The sequence below is a fragment of the Anabrus simplex genome, chromosome 4 (genome assembly GCF_040414725.1).
Source record: "Anabrus simplex isolate iqAnaSimp1 chromosome 4, ASM4041472v1, whole genome shotgun sequence".
NCBI classification, from domain to species: Eukaryota; Metazoa; Arthropoda; class Insecta; order Orthoptera; family Tettigoniidae; genus Anabrus; species Anabrus simplex.
This window is the reverse complement of record NC_090268.1, coordinates 20,784,309-20,808,126: the sequence shown is the minus strand read 5'-3', so window position 1 is coordinate 20,808,126 and position 23,818 is coordinate 20,784,309. Positions and strand designations below refer to the sequence as shown.

Genomic DNA, 23,818 nt, shown 5'->3' with positions numbered 1-23,818 from the left:
CACAGATATGTCTTATGGCGACGACGGGATGGGAAAGGCCTAGGAATGGGAAGGAAGCGGCCGTGGCCTTAATTAAGGTACAGCCCCAGCATTTGCCTGGTGTGAAAACGGAAAACCATGGAAAACCATCTTCAGGGCAGCCGACTATATCCCGATTACTGAATACTGGCCGCACTTAAGCGACTGCAGCTATCGAGCTCGGTAGTAATTATTCTTGAGGGCAAACTCAAGTAAATTAATGAATTCATCTATTTCAAGTTCCTTCAGATTAACAACCCGTCAGAAGGACATTTGATTGCTTTCAAGTCATGAAAAAAAAAAAATGCAAGACCGTAACGGGACACTTGACCCAATACTTGGAAGGATGAGGAGGATGATGATGATGATGATGATCTCTATTTCAAGGATGCTTAAATTACTGTGATTTTTTAAATTTGATTCTATTAATCTTATTGTTTTCTGTGTGGGTTTGTTAATATCATATGATGCTAGCTCGATTTTCAGCTCTTTAGTGATGTTACAGAATTCTGTTGAATTTCGTACTGATTTCTTGGCTAAGAATGTGTAGAGTTTTCTGAGAAATGTTTGTATGTAGCATGATAATTTGTTAGTCAGGCTTGATCTATAATTTATAAACCATCGTCATGGGTACTTTATCTTTGTGGATTTTTAGGGTATGCCTTCGCAGTTGGCAGTTTAGGATTCATTATGGTTAGCTTCGCAGTTTCTTACTTGTTAAGGAGAAAATGGATGTTTTTCAATAATGTTTTGAGATTTTTTTGGATGCTGGTAGTCGGATCTTTTCGTTTAATTTGAAAGGTGTCGTCCAGGAAACATTGTTTAGCATACCTGCCAACCCTTCCGATTTTCCCAGAAACTTTCCGGTTTTTAACTCGTCTTCCGATTTTCCGATTTATTTTGATTTCTTCCTATTTTTGACCAATATAATCTCTAGTATGGCCAATACTCTTCCCCTAGGATAAACGATAAATTCTTATGTGCTTGTGTAATTTACGAAACCTCATTTTTGAGCGTATTTAATTGATGTTTTATTTCATGAGTGTTTCGTCCGTCGCCTTCGTGTATCGTGTTTCCCGCTCACCAGGAGGCAATCGTCCTGCAAGCAAGAGAGGCTAGCGCTCGCTAGCGACGCAGTTAATCGGGAGAAAAGAATGAGTTTGTTATTGTGGTGTTCGCACGCTGTTAACATCGTTTCTGTTCATAGTTTCGTCGGAGTTGTAGACCACATGTTTTTTCTTGCATTTCTGTTCCCCCCACCTCTCTGTCAAAGCCGTATGTTAATAACATATGGGACATATTGAATTGTTTTGTATGTGGTAGTTTTGCGTGTTTAAGTGCATAATTTTAATGAGTTGAATGTTTAAAAGGGGGTTGTGTCAGTGACAGTTTCTGGTATTTTATTTTCTCGTTACGGGCAAAAAAATAACAAACATTATCTCCAAGTGTTCCGAGATATCTATAAATTTCCATTCATTTTACTGTCTGATGAAGGAAACTACCGTATTTTCTCATGTAATTAACTCCCTTGCATAATATTTTTGTATCCCAATCGTTTTTTGGCGTCCAAAGTAGAGAAAAAAATGTTCACGTATTTGACGCACCCATAACTTCAAGCATCTATCACGCAGTTCCGAATGGGTTTTGAAATAAAGATGTCATCTATTTGAGTAGCAGGGTTCCTATTGCAAAAGCGGACATTCCAAATACAGGGCAACGTTAGCAAGGTTAGCCAGCAGGAAATCCCACTGCACTAGTTTTACGAGTGTTTCGGGTACAGGGCATTCTGTGATCTCAAAATTGTTTGTGAGTTCACAGTAATCGAGTAATACTGCATCATACAACCTCGCGGTGATCATTTATGCCGAAACATATAGGAATAGGGCAGTGGGCAGCAAGTATTCAGTTTCCAAATGAAACTTGCGCTACCGCGGTAACAGAGGTGCACTTCAACCGGACAACTAGTCTCGCAAAGCATTTCATGGACCAAAAAGCGGCAAGCTTCCGCAAGTAGAGGAGGATCTGCTTAAATATATGATTTTGTTACGCAACATTGGATAAATCATTTCTCACGAAATAAGAATGAGAAGTAGTCAGTCGCTGCACATGGAATCAGTGTCTCGGATTTGAAGGTTAGTCGAGGCTTGATTAATTTTATGAAGATAAATGGACTTTCTCTTCGACGAAGAACAACATTATGTCAAAAAATGACGAATGATTTCAACTGTTTTCATCGCTTTGTGACTGAGAAGCGTAAAGTGAAGGAATATTTGATCTTCCTAAAAAAGGAACCGCAGGTCCGACGCCAGTCGGTTTCCATATGCCACAAAGTCGAACAGTCGATAAGAAAGGAACATACAGTATTATCGCACGCGCTACCAGAAGCAAAAAACGATGTACTGTAATGCTTGCTGTAACAGCTGATGGCAGAAAGGTTGCAACTTACATTGTTCTAAAACGAAAAACAATGCCTAAAGCAAAATTTCCGCAAGTGACTCACGTTCGTAATTAAAGAAAAAGGTGAATGGACACGTCATCACTCATGCAAGATTGGATATGAACGGTTTGAGGTAATGTAGCAGGGTCCCTCCTACGATGCCTAGCCCTTCTCGTGTTGGACAGTTTTCTTTTTTTGCCGGTATGGCCCGGTTTCTTCAACTCTATGTTAAATTCTGCTTAACAAATGTTATGTAACAATTGTTATTAATTTAACAGTTCGTTTAAAAGTTCCCTGTTTCACGAACACATTTCCAACATTTGTTACGAAACAATTGTTAAAGACAAATTAACACATTTCCGTAAGATTTCTGAACGCGTTTGGCAGTGAGCGTCTTTTGTTTCTTTACATATAGCGCTCCTAGTGGCGTGTTGAAATAGTATTTTGTCACACAGACACATGGTTGACATTATTATAGGTTATGGTTAACGGAGACCGCTAAGAAGTAAACATGTCAAGTAAGAGGCAACAACAGCGTTAATATGATGAATGCGAGACAAATGTTGTTATAGTTTTAATTTAAAATTATGCGAGTGTGCAAAAAAAATGAAATAACGGACTGTTATATCACAACATTCGATATAGCCTATTCTTCTAGGAGTGCAATCTAAGGTTCCTACATCACCGGGAAAATGTGATAATTGATATGTTTTGAATGATTTTCGGGCATTCTTTTATTGCGGGGAAAATAATGTAGTACCTTGTTAATGCTGCAATGGCAGCAAGAATTCATTGTAGAATTCTGCACACTCTTTTCTTGCCCTCGTGAACATAGTCGCCTACAATTAGGCCTTTTTTTTCTTTAAAAAGAATACTATTTGTTCGGGACGTCGACCTACGAAGATCTTTTGCCCCTACAATTAGGCCTACATGGAAAGTGTCTCGAGGTCAGATGTCGTTACAAACCTCCGCTTCGGACGAAGTGGAGGTGATATAACACTAGAGGCGAACAAATTTTACTTAAACATGTCAGGTCTGCAACCTAATAACTTCTGAAAAATTGATGAAACCCCGATTCCAATGCAAGGCGTATATATTTAGGAGTTGTGGCATAGTGGTCATCGTACTTGTCTGCGAGCGTCGTAGACGTGAGTTCGAGTCTCGTTTCAGGGAGCGTTATTTAAAAATGGGAACAAAAATATTACGCAAATTGCAGAACAGGTACACTTTGTTTTCTACCTGAAATTAATATAGGTCTAAACGTTTTCACAGTTACTGCTGGATCTCTTCTTAATCTGTTTATCCTCCAGGGTAGGTTTTTCCCTCAAACTCAGCGAGGGATCCCACCTCTACCGCCTCAAGGGCAGTGTCCTGGAGCTTCAGACTTTGGGTCGGGGGATACAATTGGGGAGAATGATCAGTACCCCCCTGGCGGCCTCACCTGCTTGGCTGAACAGGGGCCTTGTGGAGGGATGGGAAGATTGGAAGGGATAGACAAGGAAGAGGGAAGGAAGCGGCCGTGGCCTTAAGTTAGGTACCATCCCGGCATTTGCCTGGAGGAGAAGTGGGAACCCACGGAAAACCACTTCGAGGATGGCTGAGGTTGGAATCGAACCCTCCTCTACTCAGTTGACCTCCCGAGGCTGAGTGGACCCCGTTCCAGCCCTCATACCACTTTTCAAATTTCGTGGCAGAGCCAGGAATCGAACCCGAACCACTACACTACACCACAGAGACGGACTATATTAATTTGAGGTAGGAAATAAAGTTCCACTGCAATTTGTTTATTACTTTTATTCGCATTTTTACCTTCACATTCCCTGAAATAATTAATTAAATTTGTATTTTTTAAAAAAAGTAATCTAACGCGGGACTCGAACTCTCATCGTCGTGGTTCGTAGACAAGTACGACGACCACTCAGCCACTGTTACACTTGACTAGTGTGCAACTTTTCAAGTATATACGCGGTGCTTTACAATCGGAAATTCGTATTTTTTTCGGAAATTATTACGTTGCGGACCTAACAAGTTCATGTTAAATGTGTTCGCATTTTAGTGTTCTATCCCCTCCACGTGGTCCGAAGCGGATCCTGCCTCATGACATTTGTCCTCATTTATTTCGAAATCGAAACTGTACAGTATTGACCCAAACCCTTCTACACGAGTTACTGTTGAGTATCCCTCAGCAGGTACATTAAGCTAGTTGAAATCGATTGGACGCAGGGTCTGACCCATCCTTGAAAAATCTATAAGCAACTGCTGCACTGGAGAGATTGGTAAGTAGCAATCTGTTGGAAACTCTAACCTATATCGTCTAGTAGGTACCTTGTTCATTATGGCTTCGGTAATTAGAAATCTTTCTTCTGACAACTCTAAAAGGTCGTTATTTCTTAGTATGGGTCGTCCTTTGCCTTCTTCAGTTTATAAATAGTCCTCATACAGCAGTAAAGCTTCAAACTTACGTCTTCTACATGTCTCCATTTTGAAATTTTAGCAACTGTTAAGAGGTTTAACACAGGGGTGCTGCTAGGTTAATTTAACACAAGATTTAACAATTGTTAGAGTTAACAATTCTTGATGAGACGACCATTTTGTTAAATTGTGTGTTAAGTCTCCTTAACAGCAGTGTTAACACTTAACATTCGTTGAAGAAACCGGGCCTATGTCATTGTTATGACATTACATGAATTGTACTTTTATTAGTTCATGTTTATTTCACTTCAGGTCATATTGTCAGCTCGTAATGGGAAGAATATTTTCCAGTGTCGATACTTCAAACCCATGTGTCTCACCTGATGTACCCTATTTGACTTTTCAGAAAAAATATCACGCCGGAATTTTACGCCAAATGACGATAACCGCAAATGAATTGTATCAATTGTGTTTATATTATATTTGATGTGTCTTCTAAATGAAAATGAATTGTAAATAATTTGTAAGTAAGTAAGTAATTAATTTGTCTTTATACATGGCAAAGTTAGGGCTCAAGGCCCTCTCTTACACTTAACCACAATGTTTAAAATAATTAACATACATACAGTATAATATTTAAATACAACAAATTTTTTAAAAATAATATAGTATTAATAGAAAATGTGGAGATTGTAATAAAAACCATTATAGAATGTACAATACGACAATGTAAATGTACATGATAATAAATATAAAACTAACACTAGTGATAATAAGAGACGTAAACCCAGTAAAAACCTATAACTAGCGAATATAATTCTACTTTTTATGAAAATACCGGTATGCTCATTCACGCACTCATTCACACTACACACATCGAAAAGTCAGCTAGAAGTATTCAGAAAGTGATTTCGGCAATCCATCTTAATTCTCCTACGAGAACGCAAATCCCTAATGGTAGCAGGTAGGGTATTCCATAGCCTCGCGGCAGTGACTACAAAGGAGCGTTTGTAGGTCCTGGAGTGACTGAGAGATATTGTTAAACAGGAGCCAGATCGTGTATCGTGGTTATGATAGGAGGAGAGGTAATTAAATTTTGAAGAGAGATAATTCGGTACACCTGTGTTTAGAACTCCATGCAGAAGGGGCAACATGTGGAGACTACGACGTTCATGAACACGAAGCCATGACAACTCCCTGTAATAAGGTGAAATGTGAGAAATGTGAGTGCCTAATAACATAGTTATAATGCAAAGAAGGTTCTACATAGTTCTCGTCGTTATTCTGGATATTACAGTGTGTTGCAGCTCCATGGCTAAATGGTTAGCGTGCTGGCCTTTGGTCACATGGGTCCCGGGTTCGATTCTTGGCAGGGTCAGGAATTTTAACCATCATTGGTTAATTTCGCTGGCATGGGGGCTGGGTGTATGTGTCGTCCTCATCATCATTTCATCCTCATCATAACACGCAGGTGGCCTACAGGCGTCAAATCAAAAGACCTACCTGGCGAGCCGAACTTGTCCTTGGACACTCCCGGTACTAAAAGCCATACACCATTTCATTTCAGTGTATTGCACAATATTGTAGTGGATTACACATCATATATACAAGTAATAATAAATTATATACTATTAATTATGTGTTCTTACATTAAGTAAACACATATTAATATATATACAGCATCTGTTTCATGACATACCCTCACTAATAAAACAATCGTATCATCCGTACATGACATAACTACGTTAATAATAATACTAAATGGATGTAAACACTTCATAGCCATACCTCACAAGTCATAATAATAATAATAATAATAATAATAATAATAATAATAATAATAATAATAATAATAATAATAATAATAATAATAATAAATCCAAGCTTGATATTGGTATTATTTGCCCATGGGTTAAAGAATATTGTTTTCAAGTTATATCAGTCTATTACACTTGTGTCAATATGTTGGCAGGCATTATCCCAACAATCTGTCACTGTCAGACCATAGCTGTCATCAAGAGGTCCTATAGCAGATTTTAGCTCTGCTTTGTGTTTATGCCGTTGCCACCACTTAATACATTGTGATACTCTTTTGGATACTGGTCATAAGTTGAGCCGCATTTTATTAAAGTCAAGAACTAGTAAGCAGTGTTGTGTTGTAATGTTACTGGATGAGATAACTTTTGTATCAGTCACGACTTGAGATCACATCCGCATATAAGTCAATAATCTACCTGTGTATTGTGCCCTCCACTGCTATAAGTCTTTTCATAAAGAAAGGTTTAGTTAGAACCAAGACAAATGCCTTACAAATTCTAACGTGTAAAGCCCGTTTTAATTTCATGTACCATATCCAATAATTCCATGCATGACCATTAACCCAGCATTACTCGCTAGGTCTGTACATGCACTGTTACTCACTAGTGAGCACAGTACTCACTTTTATGTTTATCAGGGCCAAAATATGCCCATATAAAGATGGAGGTATTTTTAATGCGTAAGTATGAGATTGTGGTTTATTTATTTAGAAACATGACCGAGTGGAGTGGCCGCACGGCTATGGAGCCAAGTAAAATTCTTTCAAGAATAAAATTTACTGTGTCCACATATTTAATACAATTATATTCTGTAGTGATTAAATCCTACATGAATTACATATACTAATTGGGTACATGTTTTGCCCTAGTTTTGGGCATCCTCAGCCTAATAATAATCTTAAGGTCAAGATCTTAAACCAATTAAACATTAGAACTTAAAACTAAATACAATGGTCTTATGCTTAAAAAATTTTTTTTACTAAAAGTTGTGGTTAGGTGATATTTACATAGATTTAAAATGTGTACATTAATTAAAACCCAGAATTTGTGACAAGGAAACAATTAAATTATCATACAATGACTAGAAATTGTCCAAAGCGTAAATTGGAACTTCTCCAACTGTTACAAGTAACAAGGTTAGTCGCTCAGACACAACCGGAACGAGTGGATCCAGCTAACATCTGACTGGACAATTACAGACAATACTCATAAATCCTCCCAAGGGTAGAACAATGTACCAACAGGAACATTAATCCGACAAGAATGGCACAAAATTCCAAGAAACAGTTTATCAGATGAGCACCTGACTAATGAATGATATTGACAACATGTTCCAACATACACATTTTTAACCTCTAAAATAATACCATCCAACCACGCTTCTTTCTAATGGGATATCCAAGCCCAACAAGATCGACATTATACCATGGTTCTGCTTTTGTAGCTGTATACTTACGACATAGGTGATCATAACCACCTTTGAATGAACACATTTGTATAAACTATCAACCTAATGATTCATCCATACAGTTGGAGAAGTTCCAATTTACGCTTTGGACAATTTCTAGTCATTGTATGATAATTTGTTTCCTTGTCACAAATTCTGGGTTTTCATTAATGTACACATTTTAAATCTGTGTAAATATCACCTAAGCACAACTTTTTGTAAAAAAAAAATTTTTAAGCATAATACCATTGTATTTAGTTTTAAGTTCTAATGTTTAATTGGTTTAAGGACTTGACCTTAAGATTATTATTAGGCTGAAGATGCCCAAAACTAGGGCAAAACATGTACCTAATTAGTATATGTAATTCATGTAGGATTTAATCACTACAGAATACAATTGTCTTGAATAGGTGGACACAGTAAATTTTATTCTTGAAAGAATTTTACTTATTGTTATCTTCAATACGGAACAGATATGAGATTATTTACTTGTATGAAGTCAAGTTCGGCATTCGGGAGACCCTACCATCGGCAGTCCTGAGAAAGGTTTTCTACAGTTTCCCATTTACACTTCCTGGCAGTTCCTGTTTATAGGCCACCTGCTTACCCAGTTTAATTCACCATCATTCATTTGATCGTTATCAGCTCCTCAACTCAGGTTGCCATAAAACAAGTGATATAAATTCATCTCGCCTTATCCCTGTCCCCATATCAAGAATTATTTAGGAACATTAATACTTAAATTTGAACAAATTTGAAATAGGAAGAGTATGAACTAAATAATGCGAACATGTAATCCAGCATAATACGAAACAAACATTTTACACAGTCAATCATCACTTCTTTTGCTTTCAGAATAATTCCTGGAACATTGCTTGCAAATTTTGTTTTCAGGTTCGAACGTTTGTAGTGGGAGCATGGAGGCCCCAGTTGATAATTCCATCCTTTCCTAAAACAAATGCAGCAATACAGCCTTCAATAAACAAAAGTGCTTCTTCTTCCTCAGAACTTGCAGACATTTTGTTTCATTACCATCACTTTTGGTGTTCAAGTCCACTTTCTCCATCACTTCACTCGACCACGAAAGTATCTGATCAGTGCATGCCATTATAACTTGGATAAATTCACTAACAACAATCACAATAAAATCGTTTCACATTAATTGCAAGCATAAGACAAAGCTTGACATATTACAGTGAACGAAATGTGAGTAGCACTGTTACTCGCCACTTAGCGCACCACTCACCAAACATGTACTGTCGCACCTAATAATGGATTGAGGGTCTTGGTTTTCAAAGATAATGAAAATAACTGACACCTCCCCTTCCTAACAACCTGTTCGACAGGTATGTGGAGTTTCAAAAGTATAGGTGGTGTAACATTCCAACAACAAGCAATAAACCGTATTTCTCCGAATCAAAGACGACACTTTTTTCTCAGAATCTCATATGGAAATTCAAGGGTTATCTTGCATTCGTGACCTAACAGTAATGAACCGGTTGTACAGTGCCTCTGTAACGTCACTGGATCTCGGGAAAGAGTAAAGAGAGAATAAAATTCTATTAGCCTCTATGAAAATGTTTCTCAAATCCGCAGAATGGCATCAAAACATGTAAGCCTTCGAATTCTTAGAAAGGCCATGGCTACTCAGTGGCAGAGTTATAACATGTGTACTGTACCTGACATTTAGTAAAATTAAGTGTTATAGACAGCAGGTATATTTTTGTGATGGATCATCATATTGTAAATGTTACGTGGAACAGGTATTGCCAGCAAATTTTTAACGGGTTCTCGTTGATATAATGATGCCATTTTTAAGTGAATGGTTATTAAACACTCAGAAAGGAATAATAATTTTGCAGCTGCAAGAAAATACAGCAAAGGCCTAACTAAAGCCATTGTTCAGCATTGGTGTGAAGACAAAAATCATGTAAGAATTCATACTGTACAAGAAAGGTGTTCATATATGATTTTACAAAGCAGTTTTTAAGCCTAATTTAATTTTTTTGAAGGAAAAAGTGGGGGTCGTCTTACATTCAGGGTCGTCTTCGATTCTGAGAAATACGGTACTATGGAGGTAAGTGCTGTGCTCACCATGAGAGTAACCACGGGTTAAGGTCATCACCAGCAATAAAAGTCTCATCTTCACCAATGATATGCAGGTGAGCTTCAAAGCTGATCTAGAATTAATTTTCATCATTTTTAGTACATCCTGTTTGTGATGCATAACAGGACACAGTTCGTAGTGTGTGATCATGGGTGTTAATTCTGATATGGGTCGGTCCAGGTATACATGCCACTTCGGTAACATTATCATGAAGTATTTTACTCACAGCTATAGCTACACAACTGCAGTAGGTATTGGTCCCATTATAGAAGAGTTTGAATCTATCTCCATGTCTATGTTTCTGCTTTTCAGAACATCTCCTAGCTCTCGACTTCGACCTGTCACAGTACCAGTGTTGATTAGTAGTAAGTCTCATTCATTGCTGTTGTTGTTGTGAATGGTGTATTACCTTCTTTAGCCTGTCCGTCCTGGCATTTTTCCTAATTTCTTGGGGATGGCATTTATGAAGGAACATAATCATTATAGCGTGTTTCTGTAATGGTGGTTGGTAGTATTGTATGTAGGCATGTATTGTGATGAACACAAATACCCAGTTCTGAGCTATAGGAAATTAACGATACACAGTTGAAATCCCCAACCTGCTTGGGAATTGAACCCAGGGCTAGGCCACTACACTGATCATTCAGCTAAGTCACTGTCTGAAGAATTGGTGCTAAAAACCAAAATTCTGGACATTTTAATTCTGAGTATTTCTTTTATTTTTTTAAGAGAAAGGTACTGCATATATCATATACAAACAAAAAGTTCTAAAAAACTGTTGCAGTACCTCTCTTCATTGACTAATTAAATTATTTGCAAAATTATACTAAGTACTATCCTTTTTCTTTTCTCTCCCCAGAATTCCAGTAGATCTAGGTTAGAAGGTTCATCAGAATCTATGCATGTGAAAGATTTTGTAGAAGAAGATAATGATTCTTCATCAGTGGTTTCAGAAGAGGAGGAAGAGGAAGAAGAAGAGGACGAAGCCGCAGAAGAAATAGTTCACAATGTAAGACATTCTCAAAACAAGTGGAAATAATTCATGGTAAAATCTGATATTAATTACAAGTTAATTTTTTCCATGTACAGAGGTAACGTGGAAAAGATTTACAGTATTGGTCACTCCACGTCATCATTGTGGTAATGACCCAACATTCACATGTACCTACTGAAAGTTATTTTACATAACTTCTGTTCTGACTGCTAACAGTCTTAACCGACACCATGATATTGGAATATTATCATGCTGGAAGCTGATGACATGCAATTGTCGTATTTAAACAGCATCAAATGTCACTGACATCTGCTGAGAACCTACTACCATATTATGTAAAATAATTCAAGGATTAAATATAGAATATAGTACTGAATATACAGTAGAAGTCCATTATAGCGAGAATCCATAATGACGAAAAATTCACTAGCTATAGTAGATTGTCGTTATATCCCATTTTTTGTAAAAATCAGTGGGAAAACCTCACACACATTAAAATTGATATGAAACAGCAATTAATTTGTTCAAAACTTGTGTTTTTGCTCCATACTACTGCTTACTTGTTAGTTATTTTTCTAATTCCGGGGCGATGTGTATGTTCAGTTTAATGCTGAAATACTGGAGTAGTATCACTCCAGTGGCTTTTGTGGCAAACATTTTAGTATTCGTATTTCAAACAGCATTATTTACCCTAACTTAATGTACATATTTCAAGCACCAGTAGAGTAATGATGAATGTTTTGCTACAAATTTACATGGGAATAGCCTTAGCACGTCATAAATTCGAAGTACCGATTCACACCGTATTTAGTCTATATAAAAATACCTCACTTATCGCGTCACAAATTTTCACCATTACTGCTTAGTACGATCTTTTTTTCCTAGTCCTGAAAATGTTCTTTATCATCCCTTGTGAAAGGATCATGATTTCCAATATAGATTAGAGCCCTCGCAGGTTGTGTGAAAACGAGAAATGGCCTTGATTTCCTGAAATTTACAGGGTAAATTACACGTTTGGGAAGCAAGTCATTAGCCTCAGGAAAGTTCACTTTTGCTCTCCAGTTTTCATTGATATTGCTGAATAACCCAGAAAGCCTTTTTGTGCTTGTATTTCCCATTCGATTCAGAAGTTAGAAATTTATTCTGTGTTGAGTGATACAGTGAAGGGTAGCGAATATTTTTTGCATCATTGCCTACGTACGGATTATGAACATAATCGTGTGAAGTTGACTAGCGTGGTGCATATTTGTGTAGCCTAGTTATGAATACTGTAAAAATCATGATGTCGCTTACTAAGGAAGACAAAATTAAAATCCAGGAAGTGAACGGGCATCAGCGCGCATATGTTGAAACTTGCACCTTCGAGTTTTGACTCGAGTCAATCGAAGTGTTGTCACATTCGAGATGTCGGTCAAAGTAATCCTCTCACATATGGCAGAGTTTAACCTCCAAATAGCTGCCTCTGTGGGTCCGTGGTAGAGTGTCGGCCTCCGGATCCCAAGATAGCGGGTTCAAACCCGGCAGAGGTAGTCGGATTTTTGAAGGGCGGAAAAAAAAGTCCATTCGACACTCCATGTCGTACGATGTCGGCATGTAAAAGATCTCTGGTGATACATTTGGTATTTACCCGACAAAATTAATTAAATCTCAGCCATAGACGCCCAAGAGAGATCCGGTTTACTCTAGGTCCGCTAGATGGCAGACAGAGTAAACCGGAACGTCGAAATTGACGAGCAGACAGCCAGATGGCGTCAAATCGTAATGTCTGCAAACGGTAGCTGAGGCCATACGATTATTATTATTACCTCCAAATAATTCATGGCGAAGAGTGTGACCAGGAAACAATGTTTAATACCCCACTGGTCCAAAATATAACATTTGTTTTATAAACCGTGTGATTTGCAAATAATGTGCCGATACTTTTATGGGCCCCAGCGTAAATATTCTTATATTTGTCTGGAGTTTTACACACATTTTGATACACTGTTGTTTAATAAACCCCAGTGGAAAAAGTTTCTGTATTTGTTCTCTCGTATTCTTCACACCTTTTAATGTCACGAATGTCAGAAAAAGACAAACAGCATATCAAGTGTGTAAATGTTTCTGTAGTATAGTTCTGATTCATGTAGTCGATAGTATTGTTTCTTGCTTAACACATTCTCTTTCCTTGTCCCCTGCAGAAACGTCCTAACAAGCTTTTACTGAACAAACTAACGTCGTAAATCAGTCATCCACTTTGCACCGTATATTGAGGTGTATCACATTCTTACTTAATTTCAGTACATAGCATTTAAATTCAGGGATTGTTTACTTCAGTCTGTATTTCTAACGAGTTAACTGCTGTTATCGGCCATGTTATTCACACATTTAAAATACAGAAACATATTCTCTTTCATTTTCAAATTGTGTTTACAGAACTCCAGTTGACGAGTATTACTAATTGACTCCGACATCCCCTATGAATTCAAATGTCAACAAGAGAGCTTGCTAGTGCACATAGCGCTAAAACTATACCAAAGATGATCAATCGTATTCAATATAATCGCTGGAGTGCATAAATATTGATAACGGAAAGAAATAATGCATTCTAAATTGCTCATAATAACGGATGCAACTGAAGGATAATACACAGTTCAATATAGGAATTTTTCAAGGGACAGAAAAGGCTGTCGTTACAACAGAGTTCTCGTTACAGCGGACTTCTACTGTATAAGCAAGATCTAATTTGAGAGAGTAATGAGGTGCCATTGTTTGTAATTAAAAGTTATTTTGCTACTTCTGGGTAATTCATTCTACTCAAGATATACTTTACATGGATATTCTGGATTATCTTGTGAGTATTTTTAATTGTATAAGTTGAATTAGTTTGCACTTGGTACATACATGCAGTGACTTAGAGAAACATCTGAAGATAAAGAAAAGTTGGTTAAGATTTGACTTTCAGCATTCCTTGAAGTGGTTGAATGTTTCCTTTGCAAACCAAATACATATAACAGTACTGATACCTCACTTGCGTGGCTTATTTGACCAATTTTACACTCGCGTGCACATACACACATTACATACACGTTAAGTATACACAGCTGTTCACTACATTAAGCAATAGGATCAGTAGCTCTAACCTGAAAGAAATCCACTCAGGATGGCTGCTTCTTTTTTCTTTTTTTCTTTTTTTAAAAGGAAAAATTGAACAAAATTAAACAAGCAACATCCGACACTTTACATCGATAATGCTAGTGTAATAAAATTAGCCAAAAATCCTGAAAGTAAAGGCAGACACATTGGCCACTCCACTATAAATGATGTCTGGTTTCAGCAGAAGTTCCGTCTCTACTGCTGTTCATACAGTAAAGGGCCAGATGGAATAACACTTGTTCCATAGAAAGAGAGTATATCTCTCGTGTGGTATTTTATCTCTCCCGAAGCATTTGCCCAGTCCAATGTTCCCCTTTCATCAGGTGCAGCCACAAATAAGGAAATGATAAAAGAAGAAAATACAGCACTTTGCTGGACAAATTCTTCTTCGTGCCAGTAGCCATTGAATCAAGTGGTACCTGGGTTAATGATGGCCTCAATTTTATCGGATTGCGATAAACTGCTTTTCTTATTCAGCTCATCAGCATAGCTCTAATGCATGGGAATGTCATGTTCATTCTCGGGACACTACCACCTGGTAAAGAACTGGATGAAGTTTTTGTTCTTTAATGCATGACTTCGTATTTTGTGGAAATTGATTTTTAATAATAAAGGAACATTGGGATAAATTTTAATTTGATTTAAAATGATATGATTTGCACAGCAATCTTCTCATGTAGCAGGTTGAATTGAGCAAGATTTTATCAATGTGTCTGCTGGTTAATCCTCTCCATCAATGTGTTCCAATCAAAGTTCACCATTCAGAAAAATTTCTCATACATAAAAATGTTGAACCTCGATATGTTTTGATCTTTGATGACATTCATTCATTATCAATGTAAACTGTCAGAGGCTGCTTGTTTTTGAATAATTCTGTCAGTTTTGAATAGCAGTTGTTTTAACCAAATGAATTCTTCTGCTCCTTTGCTTTCTGCAGTTATTTCAACCTCAGTGGTGGATACTGCTGGCTAGCCCAGGAGCTTGCTCCATCACTGAATTTTGCGATGAATCCTGTTGATGAATACCGTGTCTTCTTGTCACCATCAATGTCAGCATCGCTGTAGATGTTCAGCTTCTCTCCTTACCTGTAAATAATACCATAGTTTGCAGTACCTTTCAAATAGTGAAATGTGTGTTTTATTTAAATCCATTCTTGATGAACCAGATTTTCCATGGCATGAGTTGTTTCATTCATTCTGAAAGTAACATCTGGACATGTTACCATGGATGGGTACATTAAGCAGCATACTATTTCAAGGTAAGCTGTCTACGACGAAGTAACTTCTTTGATCAGAGATGAAGTTCCCAGAAGAAAACCATAATATAATTTCATCAATTGAAAATTTTAAAAACATTCAAGCTCTTATGCCTTTTTATCATCATCATCATCATCATCATCATCATCATAATTTTCCACCTCCAGTTTCCTGGGTGTGGTGTACAAGCACTTGCCACTTCTTCCTGTCAAAGTATAGTTTCTGTTCCTATGTCTTCCCACTTGCATTCCAATTTTACTCTGTCTCTCCAACTATTCCTTGGTCTCCCAACTGGCCTCTCACCTTTCACTTCTCTGTGAAAGTAATTCCTTGCTGTTTTCATCCCGTCCATCCTCATAACATGTCCAAACCATTGTAGCCTTTATCTTCCTAAAAGCTCAGTAACAGGTATTTTTATGTCAGCCTCCTTCCTGTTTGCTTCAGTTCTAATCTTGTCCTTCCTGGTCTTTTGGTTCATTGTTCTAATGAACTTCATTTCTGTTGACCGGATTTTACTATTTGCCTTGTTATGTAGGGTGCATGCTTCGAGTCCATATGTGAGAAATGAAATGTAGTAGGTATAAAACATTGTCAATTTTGCTTTCTGGCATATTTTATCCCAGAGTAGATTTCTCACTTGAAAATAAAATTGAGAAACTTTCTGAGTCCTATTAAGTATTTCTTGGTTTACTGTGTTATCTTTTGAAATGATACTTTCAAGGTATTTGAAGTTAGAAACAGACTGCAACAGAGTTCCCTCCAGGAAAATGTTAGAATCTGTGCCTCTCCTGTTGATAGTCATCTCAACAGTTTTTGTTTTACAGATGTTTAGTCCATATTCTTTAAACTTGCCATTCCAGAAATTTAGTTTCTCCTGTACTTCTGCTTCATTTTCTCCCCAGATCAGAACATCGTCTGCAAATATTAGAGTGTTAGGCTTTTGGCAATGTTCTTTGATGGATTTTATGATCCGATCCCTGACAATGATGAACAAGGTACTTCCCTGCTGGACTCGTCTTTGGTTTCAAACCAATCTGATCTTCCATCTCCGACTTGGACACAGCTTAAGCACTTTTGATAGAGCATCTTTACTTTATCAGTCAGGAAGTTTGGCACACCTATACCGTCTAGGCATTCCCAGATTCTGTCCCTAGGCACACTGTCGTACGCCTTCTTGATGTCCATAAAAGCCATCACTAAGTTCTTACCATATTCCCAGTGCTTCTCTGTTAGCATTCTGACGGCAAATTTCAGGTGTGTAGTGATTCCGCCTTTTCAATCATGATATTATCAGCATTTAGCCGCAGTGTAGCAGTGGTTTCATCGGTTGGATTGCTACATCTTTCCAAGATGCTGGCGTCTAGTGCACCGTTGAGACACCACTACAAGCCCCCTATGTAGGACAATGCAGTGACAGTGCACTAGGGGAAGCATGTACCTCCACTTGTATAAATGCCTGCCTTTATATCAACAGACTTCCATGGTCTACATATCATTATTGGCACTACTTTCCTCCTAACATGATCAATACAACACTTTATATCAAGGCCAAGGCAGGGATTTATACAAGTGGAGGCACATGCTTCCCCTAGTGCACCGTCACTGCATTGTCCTACATAAGAGGCTTGTACTGGTGGCTTAACGGTGCACCAGATGCCAGGTCTTGGAAAGGTGTAGCAATCCAACCGATGATCCCGCTGCTACACTGGGGCGAAACGTTGGTAATTTCACAGTTGAAAAGGCCTAGAAAGCTTAAATGTTTTTAGCATCCTTGCTGTTGTTTTCTTTGCAACCAACAGGCATTGAAACAGTGTTTGATTCAGCAACTCCAAGTGTCTCCAGTATTGTTAACTTTCACGGCCCGTACACATAGACATGATATGGGCTTATTCCGTGTCAAGAAAACAAGGTGAAACTCTTTACGTTTCGCAGAGAACTTTGCTCTGCGTCTTCAGAAGAAAATCTCGACTGTTCATGAGGAAGACTTCTACAATAATTGAGGGTTTGAATTTAAGAATATTTTACCATTGGAGAACTGTAGTGGTATGCTCGTTCATCACCAGGTGGCTCACTGTATGTGGGAGCTGACGACAACATTAAGCTCCAGTTAAGATGCTCTACCACACTGTGTTGGCTTGAGAAGTATCAGAGAGGACTCAGGCGAAGCAGGGATGAATGTGGTAGAAGAAAATCAAAACTGATAAAATAAATGTAACGAAAGACACCAGGATAGAATGGAACAGAGCTGAAGAATGGAAAGAAAGTATGTGGAGAAAACCAGAGTATGATAATGATGTGAGACAGTGTAGGAAGGTGGGGGTGAGAGTTCATAACCAGTGTACATACGTTATGAAAGTATGACATTAACACATAACACATAGCTTGGAATGAACCCATTGGTGATGATAAACGTACAAATTCAGAAAACACCAAAACAAAATAACAATATAGAAAAGACCTGCATAAAATTATATAAAAATTTAGATGTATGGCTTTTCAGGCGTTTGCTCTATTAACCAGCATTTCGTCTTAGGTCTGACACTAATTCCCTCCTTGGGAACTTAGAATTTCCATTTGGAATTGCTAGGCGGGCATTAATTCCATTGTGAAGTTTTATCTCCCGTATGCAGTTATCAGACTGTGCCACATAAAAGGCGTCTGATAAGTTCACCTGCATACACCCCAGCATCAGTGGGTAGGGTCTGACACATCCCACTCTGAAGAGTCAGTGTCAGACCTAAGACGAAATGCTGGTTAATAGAGCAAATGCCTGAAAAGCCATACATCTAAATTTTTATATAATTTTTGATATGCTCTATTGGTGGAAAAATATCAAATTCCCTCCTTGGGAACTTAGAATTTCCATTAAGACCTACGTAAATCATTAATGGCTGGTAACCACGTATTACGTAAGTGATAGCCAGTGTCCCTGTGTAAATTGTTAGGATTTTTATGTATTTCCTCAGTTTCCCATATAATCCTAGACCTGTAGCGTTTAGTGCGGGTAAGAGTTTGAGTATCTTGGAACACAACATCATGACTCGACGATAGGGTGTGCCCAGCTATCGCTGACTTGTCTGGCTCGTTGAGACAGATATTTCTTTTGTGTTCCTTGGTGCGGGACATTGTCCCCACTATAAGACCCTGGAATGTACAAAATTCCCTGTACTTGTGGCAAGGTATATATTGGCCAAACATGCCGGTCCTTTGGGACTCGCAAAAGTCCATATCCTGTCTCCGGTGTTCTTTGTGTATAATTTGTTTGGCATACCAGAAGAGATCCATCATCATTTTGTTGAATCTTCATGCTGAGAAAATTATCAAAAGAACCTATCACTTTGTGGAACTCCAGGTGCAGTAACTCTAAAAGTTTGCTGATCTCCTTTCTGACACTACCAACAACCCACCATCAACACAGATTACAACATAAAGATGATTGCCATTGCACTTCCAATAAAATAGACATGGATTGCAAACACTGTTTTGGAATCATGCTTTCATCATTTGATGTTTTTAAACCTCTTTGAATGAGACAGGGCTTCAGGCCCATTATTGCTATATGTAATCCATCCACAGTATTGCTGTAAGAATATGGTTGTTTCTGTACTTCATCTGATTATGTGATTTTAAAGCCTAAAATCCATTTACATGATCAAAATAACCTTCTTTTCCTAGAAGTACCAGAACAGAGCCATTTGTTTTTCATCTAAAACAGTCTTGATGAGGTGTTCTGTTGCATTGTAAACAATATAATGTAGTCTAGTTATTTAGTGATAGTGTTTTTTTATATTTTGTATATTAAAATGAGAATTCAAATGTATTGCATCTAGAGTATACTTCCGACATCTTAAGTTTTAAGACCATTGTTACTGACTTAAAAAATAAAATGCTATAACTAATTTGTGAAATTCATATGTATTTATCCAAATCCCCTCCATCAACTCCTCTACCATCCTGTAATTCATATTTTCCTGTTTTATTAAAACATATTTTAAAATAAACAAAATATTTTGTTTCTGAGAACAGTTTTATATGATAATATTTAGACATCTCTCTCTTGAGAAAAATCTGTGATTATACATAACACATTAAGAGAAATGTATAGACATTTTAATGCATAATGCACTATATAATTACTCTTCCATTTTCAGTCACTACACAGATTTAGTTGAAATGCAGGCCATTCTGTTATGCACCACTCTTCCTCTACCATTTGGACACCAAGTTTGAATGAGTCTTCATTAAACTCTTGTTGTCCACCAGCAGCCTCCAACCTTACACTTAAAAAAGCAATTGATAAAAATTCCCTTTTGGTTTTCTCTCTTTCCTTTATTTTTACTTTATTGGATCACTCCCAGAGGCTCACCCAGGTTACAAAGGTAACCAAAATGCTGTATGCAGATGATGATGCTGCATCACCTAGTGATGGGCAACACTCTCGCTCGAGACTGACGTCACAGATCTCAAGACCGATTCTCCTGAGCTGCAAGCTGTGAGACGTCCCAGTAACTACGAGCGTACGCTTGATAATAGGCCTATATCATCAGCAGTTCTCATATGGAAACGTGCATGTCGATGAGCTTTGTCAAAAGCCTAGTAAACTACTGCATGTTGAACTATGAGCCCCTTAATATCATTAACGAAAGTGAAAACAGAATGTAAGTATATTAAATGGTTCACGAGTTATTTCAGGTGGACATCTTAGCTGAATAACCCTTATAATTTGTTATTAACTGTAGATAGGATGTACGCCTACCTGGATACCTTGCAATTGTTGTCGACGGTAGCTTTTTGTGATGGAGACCAGGCCGGAGGTGTTCTGTGACGATTCCCTTCATTGATATTGTGCGTTTTTATGTGCCGTATCATCCCAGAAGTATTTCTGCCAAGGTATTTTATTTCTTTTGAACAAACTACACAGCGGGTTGTTCTATGTGGCATCTCTTCAAAATAACCAACATCCACGACTTGCGTTTCATACATAGTCTTTAAGATGTCGCGTACAGTTAGATACAATTACACTTTGCACCCTCATACACCAAAGTACGTAATTATGACGCAAATACTCTATAATATTGTAAGGAATTATGTCCTTCATATCGGTAAACACATAACGATGTACACCTACCTGTCGAAAGAATTGGAGAAAACTCAGCCATTTTAGATTACACGTTGCACTCATGTGTAATTGTGGCTACATATGCAGCAAAGCGCAATTTTCCCCGTCTTAAGATCAAAAAATGCATGCCTCTAGTATCCAATAAATGCTTCTCAATTGATAACAATTCAAAAACAGGACAAAATCACTGTGTTGAAAATTCAGGCTGACAGTCTTGTCTTTGTAGAAACAACCATCACCACGAATGGCTAGGAGGGGAGCAAAAAAGCTTAATTTTAAAGCTTGGTTTCTCAAGCTTTTTTGAATGGCTGTTTCTACAAAAAGAGATTGTCAGCCTGAATTTTCAACACAGTAATTTCGTCCTGTTTTTTAATTATTATCAATTGAAAATGTTTTAGACTTAGAGGTCCGCAATCTCACTTTGAGCATTTATTGTTCATTTCCGTCTGTATCATTTGTTTTAATTTCTTTTCTTCTTAGGTTTAACACACTTCTTAGAGATTCAATTATGTTTTATATTAACCTTTTTTTCACTGAATTTGTCTCAATGAGTTATTTATTGCTCCATCTAATGATGTAAATATTGTATTGTTTTTATTTCTGTCATGTCTCTTTTGTTTGTCATTTGTTCCTTCATTACGTTTTCAGCACATTTTTAGCTTGTAATATGTAAATTACTTTAACCCCCTTATTTCACTGAAGATGGCTCAAACGAGTCAAAACATGTTTTAATTTTATTACTCCATCTAATGCTGGAATTATGTTATGTTTTGAATTAGGAGGATACATTAAATTTTTTCCTTTGTAAAGTGAGTTTATGTTCGACATTCAGCATCGGAGAAAATGCATCCTACTGTATAACACCTACAGTGAAACACGGAGGGGCTCTGTGATGGTCTGGGATTGTTTCACATTCAGTGGAGTTGGTAGACTGCACCGAGTTCAAAGAACACTGCACAAAAATGCCTACCATTCCATCCTATCTCATTATGCACTTCCATCTGGACAGCAGCGTGATTTTGTACTCCAACATGACAATGACCCCAGACACACATCTTGCTGTTGCATGATGTCTGCAAAACAAACAAAACTCTGGGGAATGTTTTTAATGGAATGCACCCCCCCCCAATCCCCAGACTTAATCCAATTGAGGTACTGTGGAAGGAGTTGGATCGGCAAGTCCGAAGACAGGGTCCTTCTTCATCGGAAAAGCTGTGGGACATCTTGCAGAATGTCTGGCAAAGTATACCTGCATCAGTGTTAGAAAGACTTGTTCTGAGAATACCGAGAATAGTTAAAAGCGTACTTGCAGCAAAGCGGGCTTCTTTGTTGAGAAGTGAGTTTCATGTGTTCTGGTGATCTGTGGGAGTAAATGCGTACATATTATCTATTTCTTGCTCAGATGTAATGTATAAATGTAGTTATCTTGTAAAATATTACTTTAAGAATATATATTTGCCAATTCCTTGCATAGGTATTGGGACCTTTCCCATCATTTCCCATAGCTCATGGGATCATGTGACAACACAAATTTACCCCTATCGGGTCTTAACACATGAGACCACGCGCTACAGAAAATAACAGTCAAGGGACCTTTTCTGCTTAGTGACAAATGTAGCCTCATTTGGATTTTAATAACTAATCCGAACACATGAGATAACAAATGCCCATTACAGCATAGCGAGGTCAACCGCTACCCTTCCGTTCCAAGATATGAGCACAAGCCTCTCAAGGGCATGGTGCGTCCGCAGATACGAACTAGAACCAACTTATATCTAACTTATAGGCATACACTGAACGGAAGAGGTCATGGATGCTAATTATCGGCAAAGATAGGCACAAATAAGTTTTTCAGAAAATATAATTAGCTCTTGTTAAAACATATAGTACATTCTACAACCTTAATGGTTAAAATTTACAATAATTACACTTGATACTCGATAAAGCCACGGGAAATCATGTGCGTGCTGTCCCTCAAGTAAACCTTTCGATCCACATCTTTACAAGTGTCTCTGTGTGGACTTCAAAGGTTTGGCATTGATTTTAATAATCAAAGAAATCACACATTTATCAATTAAACACTTGAGTGTTACTGCACTTTCATCCAAATAAATCGGAGAAGGTTGAATTTTCCTTCTAAAAGTTTCACTTCCTATCATTGGTTTTGAGGTTCATTGGCCTAATTCAGCTGTTGAATACGACAAACAATATCATAATAAAACCCTTGTGTATTTACAGTGAGAAGCTACGACCTTGCGAATGCGAAATATTCCCCGGGATTGACTCCCAATTCACATATTCAAACATTAACTTACACTGAGATTAGTCTTAGAGTGGCCCCCTAAATTAAAATATGACACAATAGATGATATATATTAAAAAATAAAATATATCAAATAAAAAAATAAGCAAATGCTACGGTATTACCACATAATCCTTACAATGTTAAAAAAGAATGTAATTCTGGTGGTTATGAACAACTCATTTGATGAACTAACTGTACACGTCATAAGGATCAAAGCCCTTCACTTCAACAAACTATCAAAAGATTTTCACAAAGTCTAGCTTCAATAAAACAATGGTTATCTAAACATCAGATTCACACCCTTCTATCACCTGAAAAAGAAAACACATATCATACACATAATATAAAAATAATGGCTGCATTTTGTTTTATTACAATCTGCCGCTTGTGTGACTGACAATTCTCACTGTGCTCCCAAGGTTCAAAGTGGTGACCTTAGGTCATCATACCACATCATAAAAGGTAATAATTTAAATAGCTTGTGGCGAATGTGGTAATCAAGTAAAAATATGTCTTTTACTAACAGAGAACGTAGTGTCTGAAGAACTTCATTTCTTTGTCGAGTGGCCTGTGCTCCCAGCTCAGCTGGCCTTCTCTCAAAAAGAAAACTACGACCCCAGGGGTTGCCTGCCATAAATCACACCTCGCGGCCAACCCTCCCCAAACAGGGGAATTATCTACTTGTCGCACTCACAATGTAATACAATGGATCATTATAGTCAGGCAACATACATACGCATTTATAGATATGCTCAAATCAGTTCAGGTGTT

The 23,818-nt window shown here is 37.6% G+C and overlaps 1 protein-coding gene across 1 annotated transcript in view; it reads left to right on the top strand.

The window, feature by feature from the left end:
- The window catches only part of Fam92 (CBY1 interacting BAR domain containing protein Fam92), a 136,862-nt gene extending 116,743 nt beyond the window's left edge, over positions 1 to 20,119 (top strand). Inside the window, exons 8-9 of the mRNA XM_068227343.1 lie at positions 11,098 to 11,247; positions 19,982 to 20,119. Of these exons, the coding sequence (XP_068083444.1) occupies positions 11,098 to 11,247; positions 19,982 to 20,119 (288 nt within the window). The remainder of the gene's footprint in view (positions 1 to 11,097; positions 11,248 to 19,981) is intronic.
- The last annotated feature ends 3,699 nt before the right edge of the window (positions 20,120 to 23,818 follow it).